The sequence below is a fragment of the Drosophila willistoni genome, chromosome 3R (assembly GCF_018902025.1).
Source record: "Drosophila willistoni isolate 14030-0811.24 chromosome 3R, UCI_dwil_1.1, whole genome shotgun sequence".
Taxonomy (NCBI): domain Eukaryota; kingdom Metazoa; phylum Arthropoda; class Insecta; order Diptera; family Drosophilidae; genus Drosophila; species Drosophila willistoni.
In genome coordinates, this window is record NC_061086.1 from 23267760 (window position 1) to 23275726 (window position 7967).

At 38.4% G+C, this 7967-nt stretch overlaps 3 protein-coding genes across 3 annotated transcripts; 1 reads left to right on the forward strand and 2 right to left on the reverse strand.

The window, feature by feature from the left end:
• Positions 1-22: 22 nt before the first annotated feature.
• LOC26529862 (caspase) lies at positions 23-612 on the reverse strand. Its single transcript, XM_015177512.3, has one exon. It carries the CDS (start codon positions 527-529, stop codon positions 89-91), a length of 441 nt encoding a protein of 146 aa, XP_015032998.1. The 5' UTR covers positions 530-612; the 3' UTR covers positions 23-88.
• A 323-nt stretch (positions 613-935) lies between these two features.
• On the forward strand, positions 936-4687 carry LOC6647738. The gene is made up of 8 exons (XM_002070160.4): positions 936-1170; positions 1244-1336; positions 1403-1996; positions 2063-2401; positions 2467-2673; positions 2739-3307; positions 3376-3451; positions 3515-4687. Exons 1-8 carry the CDS (start codon positions 1009-1011, stop codon positions 4448-4450), a joined length of 2976 nt encoding a protein of 991 aa, XP_002070196.1. The 5' UTR covers positions 936-1008; the 3' UTR covers positions 4451-4687.
• LOC6647737 (D-beta-hydroxybutyrate dehydrogenase, mitochondrial) lies at positions 4604-5744 on the reverse strand. The gene is made up of 2 exons (XM_002070159.3): positions 5627-5744; positions 4604-5571 (listed from the first exon to the last, which is right to left on the reverse strand). The coding sequence occupies exons 1-2, from the start codon at positions 5740-5742 to the stop codon at positions 4698-4700; spliced, it is 990 nt and encodes a 329-aa protein (XP_002070195.1). The 5' UTR covers positions 5743-5744; the 3' UTR covers positions 4604-4697.
• Between the last annotated feature and the right edge of the window lie 2223 nt (positions 5745-7967).

A 7967-nucleotide genomic window follows, 5' to 3' on the forward strand; every position in this document is an offset into this window, starting at 1 on the left:
AGGTAATAAGCAGGATGCTGGAAAATTGTTGGATCTTTATTTGTAAAAAGGTAAACATACAAACATAAATCTTTACGTCTTCATGTGATCAGTTAAATAAGCAATTAGGACATGATGGCAATCCACACATTCGTCTATCTGGTGCAATTTCCTTATCGCTGAAGCGTAAAATACGTGTTAACATGGTCGTAATGCAGGGAACCTGTTTTATGTGCTGGTCTTGGGTTTCAAAGTCGATCGCCACCCGTCGGCAAACAAATGTGAGCAGTGTCAGGATGTCCAGCCGTTTGCCATTAGTGGTCTGCACGAAGCCCGGAATGGTGGCGTGCATAATTAAAAAATCGGCATTAACAGGTATTCTGTAATACGTTGATGATTCACCATCTGTATCAGTTTGACGAACCACGCGTTGCAAGGTGACCCCAGGATCAGCACCTTCACCACGACAGGCTTGAATGAAAAACATTTTTGGTTTGCCAGCAAGAGTGGGACACTGATTGGCTGTAAAGCAGGTCCAGATGTTACTCATTATCTCGGTTGCGAAAATTCAAATGCAAGGCTAACAAAATTAATAATGAATTGTAAAGTGATCTTTTTAAGTTATCAGTTGCAGATTGTAACTACTAATACGTTACTAAGTTCGTTAATTACAGAAAAGTTATCTGAGTTTGAATTCGCCCACCTTTTTTGGTTTTGCTCAGCTCTATTGACTAGAGATGGTAGCGTGTCACAAAACGAGCGCGATGTTTAATCAAAAAATAAACTTTTGAGAATAAAAATGACCTCAAGAGTAATGCAAAATGAGTTATTTGGAATATTAATGATTTAGATTTACTACTTTTAATTGTGGGTCGTGTCCAACCAGAGATGAGTGATTTAAACGATAACAACGACGCCCGTTTTTATCATCTCTATGATGATAATTATCCCTCAGTTTGAGAGCCCCTGCCAGGTTTGAGAGTCACGTAGAGCACAAACAAAAAACGAAAAACGATTAATAAAAAACAAATGGTTTGGTCCTCCGAACAAGTTGAGGACATTTTAAATGTCCTCAAGACGGCGACGGACAAGACCGTAATATACAAATGTCTAGTTAAGTTGCGTACAGATCTAGTTAAAGACAGAGATGGAATTCTCTTATTTCGTACTTCGGGTGGCGTTCCAATAATGGTAAGTTTGAGAGTCATAGCCACTGTCACCGTTTGAAGTTTGAGAGTCATTAAATGTTTTTTGAATTCTTAAGGTTCGTCTTATAAGCAAACTAAACGAAAAGATCATGGAGGTGGTGCTCAGCATTTTGGGCAATTGCTGTACAGATGATCAGGCCTGTATAGAGGTAAGTTTGGATACGGGACAACGTCTGAATGTTTGTTTGCATAAATCATATGCCCCATTTTTACAGGCTGTCGAGTGTAAAGTGCTTGGCCCCCTTATTACAATTTTGAAGACTATACCAAATCCAGTAATTCAGTGTCGAGCCTGCCGTATGTTGGGCAATCTGGCCAAGAGTAAGCGAGCCTCTCAATTCCTGACTGCCTACTATGCATCCATTGCTCCAGCAATATGCCACATTATCGAATCAACCACTGCTGTTCAGACACGCATTATGGCCTTTCGTGTGTGCCGATTCCTTCTGGTCAGCAGCCAGTTTCTGAAGCATTTTCTCATGGCCAATGGATTTCTGCAGATGATGCGTATATTTGTGGCTGTTATGAAAAATAATGAGGCTCCCAAAGAGACAGCGCCGGATCAGATCGAAGTATCCGCATTGATTGGCCTCAAACGCAATCAACATCGTGAGAAATATTTCGAGGAGGTCGCTCGAAATTTGGAAGGTGTACGCAGCGATATCTTTGATTATCAAATGTTAAAGAATTCGAAACGAAATTGTGAATATGTGCTACCCAAGGAGGCGGAAGCCATTGAATTGGCCCATGAGATACTCAAATGTCTTGTCCTATTGTCAGCCCAACAGATTGGAATGAAAGCATGGCAGGTTTGTTCAAAGAATGTTGATTACGTATTTCCAATCTAAACGGAACCCATAATTATTGTCTTTCAGTCGATTTCGCATCAAACATCTCTGGCCGCCATTGTGTATTTTGTCAAGGAGGACAGCGATCAACGTTCTACGGCCCTGAAGATTTTGTCGAACTTCAGTAAAGATCCATGCGCCTTCTTTATGCTGAGCACAGCGGATGCCATTGAGGCTGCTTGTGAAATGCTTATGGCTGTCAATATGGTCAAGACTCTAGCGGAGAGCGAAAGTCGTCATTGCATCAATATCATTGCCACCATGTCCACCGATGCATGCAGCCGATCCAAGATACGTCGCTGCGGAGCATTACGTCGATTGGTGGCCATGATTAGGGAATCAGGATCGCAAAGTGATCGTTCATTGGTGAGCTATCATAGACTCGACTATGCCAATTGTTTGATATTTAATTAAATGTAAATCTCTTTTAGCTTCTGCACATACTTAATAATTTCCAATATGATAATCTAAGTATGGAGCTGTTGTTATATGAGGGTCTAGTTCCTTTGTTAGTGAGGGAATTGAATGATTATCTCACAAGCGATGATGAGCATCACAAACGACGACGTGAAGAGCGTTTGCAGGGCGGTAAAAAGCGTAAATTAACAGATCCCTTTAGCCCGGATACATTAAGCAAGGTAGAAAAATCGATTCCCCTATCATTGAGAAGCACCATATCAATATATCTCGTGTATGCTTTCAGTTTTCAAAGACCCAAGAACCGGACTTTGAGTCGCCAAGCAGTTCGCCTCGTTCCTATCGCACCGTCAGCCCATGCAGCTCACGGAGCATGTCTCCCATTTGTTCTGATCTTTTAACCCATGACGATAATGATGAAAACTATTCGCCAGCATGCAGCGATGATGATGATGACGATGACGATGACGTTGTGGGCAATAATGCGGAGGTGAAACAGGAGAGTGGGGACACACGAGAGCATCGCATTGCTGCCAATCGCGCACAAAACTCAAATGTCATGGATATATTAAATCTAATTGATGAGGGCACCGAACCTATCGATGATCCCTTATCTGACAAGGAAGATCTAGATGAGTTGAGCACCGATGCAACACCTCCGAAAATGGCCCAGTTTCGCAATCAGAACGGTGGCGATACCATTGACATAATAGAGAATTTAATCTATCGCATTACATTGATGGTAAACAAACGTGCTGAACTGGGTAAACCAGATACTTTGGATACTTTGATCAGAGCAATCAATTTGTTTGGTGCAAACAACAATTTCTCCAATGCTCTGACCAACATATTGCTGTAAGTAGTGGCAAAGTAAACGTGAAATAGTTATCTTAACTATTTCATGTCCTTTTTTTGTCTTCTAGGGAGAGCCAATTTTTTGCCCAAATTATCAAACATGGCGTAGTCCATCAATTGTATCAGTTGACTAAAGTGGAAGAGGTAATCATTGAAAATGTGATCTATCTTATGACTTACTTAAATGAAGCTCTTTTTTCCTTGTAGATGCGCAAAGATGGCTTCGCATTTCTTGAGACGTTAACCAATGTGGGCGAATCTAATTATGGCAAGGAAGAACTGGTTCGTCTTCTACGCTGCGATGATCTCAATGCCCAGCAGCGTGCTGCCATTTCGGTGGCATTTATAATCAAAAGTCATCGATTGCTCTATCAGTTTCTTTATGATGGAAATGCATTGACTTTGCTCTTTGACTTGCTGTTGCGTAAGAAGAGCGGGGATCTTTATGCAGCCGAGGCGGCTGATGCTCTGACAGCCATGTCACGCTTTACACTTGGCATCACCTTACCCGATGCCATATACGAAGAGACTTCAACGGGCAATTGCCTGGAGCCGCTAAACGAGAATACACCATTGCATAAGGATTGCGATATGCGTTTTGTGGTACAGCAGGATGGCGAGCCAGGAAAGAGCCAGACGAATAGTGTTAGCATCGGATTCAACAAGCAATTGTTGTGCGATACCAGTGAAGTTTTTAACAAAATGCTAAATAGCGACTTTCGTGAAGGTCACCAGGGCGAGATTCAATTACAAGAATACACAGCCAACGGTGTGAGGTATTTTCTGCATTTAATTGGCCGCAGTCCAGAGCAGCATCAATTAGCCAAACCCAATTACGCGGCAATGCTTCAGGCCTTTGAGATGTCGCGTGTGTATATCATGCCGGACATGGAAGAAATTCTCCTGCAGCGTCTCATCCAATTTCTGGACTCACACAACTGTCTGCGTCTTTTGGAATGGGCATTAAAGAACTATCATACAGATCTGACAGAGACAGCCATTAATTATTATCTATGCGCATCATTGCCCACCGATGAGAAACTAGAACTTTTCCGTGCCGCCGAGGAGTCTACCTATGCCAGTGAGTGGTTCCAGCTGCTCAATGATGCTGTTTACGAGAGATGCCGCAGCACTGGCTATTAAAATACTGTGATTGTCTTTCCAGCCCCTCTCCCCATTAATTTTTATTTTTATTATGATTGCTGTGTTCGTGACCACCCAAAAACTTCTCAAACTCTTTTAGTGACAGGCAAACGCAGCTCCCGTTGGCAATATATGGAGAAAACAAAAAAAGAAAAACATTTATACATATATTAGCCACAAGTCCCTAGCCAAGTATTTCCAGTAAACTAAAAATAAATGTAAACCTAGACCTACTAACTAATCTCTATTACTTGCTATCCTCAAATGTGGGCATGGCGCAGAATCGTATGGTTAGCCAATCGACCAGGGGAGCAGGGCAAATCCAAAATAGATATCGATAGATCCTATAACGCCATGGTTCATGTATATAAATGGTCCAAGGTTGCACATTGGTGAGCGCGTCTTTAAATTTACTGAGCAATTCTTCATCCCTCAATTGATTTGGGGCCTTAAAGCCGGAAAGAATTCTCAGATATCCATGAAAACGCTCAAAATATCCATCGTAGTAGTCATGTTGTTCCCTGGTGAAGTTCTCGCGCATCTGCTGGGCTTGCTGCTGCTGGCGAGCGGCTATATTGCTGGCCATTACAAATGAGCCGGGTATAAAATTCACCACCTCCATGCCATGTGGCTGCAATTCAATGCGCAGAGCATCTGTCCACGAGCGGAGAGCGGCCTTGGAGGCGGCATACGGAGCCAAGGAGGGCAGAGCCTGCAATCCACAATGACTTGTCACATTGATGATTCGGCCACCCTGTCGACGGAGCAATGGCAATAGCTGCCTCGTTAGTCGCATAGTGCCCAGAAGATTGCAATTGATTTGCAACTCGATTTGCTCTGGCGTTTGCCATTCAAAGTCCCCGAAACACATCACTCCGGCATTGTTGACCAAAGCCATAATCTGATAATCCTTATGCGTTTCCAGAAGCTTAACCAATTGTTCATGCACCAATTCTATCGATTCAGCCTGCAATAAATCCAATGCCCAGATATGCATCCGATGTGGCTCCTTGGATGAGTTCATTTGCCGCAAGAGTTGAGCCCCCTCGGATTGTAGATTATGACAACAGGAGACCACGGTCATTTGGAGAGCATTGTGACAATATACTGCCAGAGAGTGACTACACACACAAAAGAAATGATCATTTATCAATCGATACTTCGATTCCGACTTACCCTAAACCGGAATCACAGCCGGTGATAAGGATCACATTGTGTTTATCAACCTGTAATTGTCTCCTGCCCCAGCCGAAAGTCCGTTTCAGAGCGCGCAACAAGTGACTACCTCTCATATCGCCAGTATCTTCTCAATTGAAACAAAGGGACCAACCAAAAAAAAATTCACTCAAATTGAATGCAAAGTAAGCAGAAAACAAACAACAACAAAAAAACCCGAAATTTTAATATACATACATATGTACATATGTAAGAGCATTATTATCTGGAGGAATATATGTAGTTACATACATAAATGCATGTATATATATACATATGTATATGTATGTATAGCTGTGTGCGTGGAATCTTTACCTTTTGCGTTTTACCTGTGTTTTTTATTTTACACTGAGCGGATGCTCTACGAAACCAAGGCAAAGGAGACAAGATTATGCGAACAAAGAAGAGAATATAGAACAGAATGACGACGACGTACGTATACCCTGCAATTACTTACCTCCGTTGTAGTTTATACAAATTGTTCTCAAATCTAATTATAACTATGCGTATACCTTTTCTAATTCATTTAAGTTGTTTAAATGTTTGAATATTTCACTGCTAGAGTAAAGGATCTTAGTTGTCCCTTAAAATATGCAATTGACCATATAATTTGTTAACCTTTAAAGAACTTTTAAAATGGAACTCGTTTAACGTCAGATTTATCTTATATCTTGACTTTGACATTTTCTACTTATGAGGTAAATTTTCTCTATTTTATCTATCCTTAAATTTTCCTATTAGTTTATAATAATCGAATCTCTTCTATGCAAAACTGTAGCCCTTAACATATACTTAACTAAACTAAGTTGATATACTATCAAGATTTTCTTTTTTAAACATCATGACAAGAAGAATCGTATAGATTAATAACTAACTATAAAACGTTTGGAAAGTTTATTTCTTATTTTTATTAAGGGATCGTATATTAATTAGTCTTTGTCTCCAAAGAGTTTAACAATTTGCCTTCATCACCTTTATCTAACATACAAATTGATTATTGATTTTCTTGTGAACATATGTACATATATATATACATATATATTCTGTGTCTCCTCTTTGTTTATAAATAAAAAGACTTTTAGTGTCTCGTGATCCAAATGATTCTATGGAATATTCCACAAATAACATTAGAATTTGATTTAAATGCTTTACCTACCTGAATTTAGGTTTTAACTATTTCCTCTTTGTTTATAAATTTATAATATTCCACATTTTTGAAAAGAAAAAGGAAAACAAACCAAATTATTTTTATTTTTAAGGTTTTTCAGTATTTTTTATTTGATTTCTTTATATCGCAATTTTGGTGTTTGTGTGTGTGTGTGTTGTGTGTCTGCTCTTTAAGTGCAATTTTCTTGCTTATCAGTTATAATCATAGATTTATAATTTTGTAAAGGAGGGTATGAAAACTGATTGATCGATAACGTTTAATTTTAATTTTGATTTCAATTTCGGTACGGACACTGACTCGGTTTAACATTATTTCATTTTTTGTTTTTGTTTTTTTTTTGTATGTCGTTTTCGCATAGTTTGTTTTATGGTATAGTACAATAATTACATATTAAATAATTGCTTTGCTTTTTTGTCATTTTCTTATAAATTTTATTTGAAAAATAGCGTTTAGTAAAAATATATTTTGGTTTTCCTACAGGCAAAGTTCACAAACGACACACACACATACATCCACATATACACACAGTGTGTGTGTGTGTGTGAGTGTGCCTATGTTCGGCTGAGTGTATGTGTGTCGTGTGTGTGTACTCCTGTTTTTCTTTTGTTTATAAAACTTGCTCCTAACGCATTAAGTTAAATATAGTATATTTATATATATATATAAATGTTTGCATTTCTTAATTCTCTCTCAAGGCATCGGGTTTTTGTTTTCTTTATTTGTTTTTTTTGTAGTTTTGTAATAAATTGTTTGTTGTTGTTGCTGTTGTTGTTGTTTCGCATATATTGTTTATGTATCTTATAATATATATTTCACATACAATTCGTTTTGATTTAAATGTACAATTTTAAAACCAGCTTAGTTCCTTTCATTACACGCATTTTTTATTTCTTTAATCGTTTATTATAGTATTTCTTTGTATGTTTCTTTTATTTATTTTTAAGTTTTTTTTTTGTTTATTTTTTATAATAAATATCACAACGCATCCATTCAACTACGCTTTCCTTCTCATCTTTTGCATTTCCATTGAATTACTATAATTTATATATATATGTATATATGGCGCAGGCATATTATACCCATCTACATACATACACACATCTACATATATATATATATGTATATATATATATT

Bases quoted from the DNA above. Each gene is read 5' to 3' on its own strand.
- LOC26529862 (XM_015177512.3), bottom strand. From the start codon at position 529: ATGAGTAACATCTGGACCTGCTTTACAGCCAATCAGTGTCCCACTCTT.
- LOC6647738 (XM_002070160.4), top strand. From the start codon at position 1,009: ATGGTTTGGTCCTCCGAACAAGTTGAGGACATTTTAAATGTCCTCAAG. The intron at 1,171-1,243 runs GTAAGTTTGAGA...TGAATTCTTAAG, and splicing joins CGGGTGGCGTTCCAATAATG to GTTCGTCTTATAAGCAAACT. The intron at 2,674-2,738 runs GTAGAAAAATCG...GTATGCTTTCAG, and splicing joins GCCCGGATACATTAAGCAAG to TTTTCAAAGACCCAAGAACC.
- LOC6647737 (XM_002070159.3), bottom strand. From the start codon at position 5,742: ATGAGAGGTAGTCACTTGTTGCGCGCTCTGAAACGGACTTTCGGCTGG. The intron at 5,572-5,626 runs GTAAGTCGGAAT...TTGTGTGTGTAG, and splicing joins GGCTGTGATTCCGGTTTAGG to TCACTCTCTGGCAGTATATT.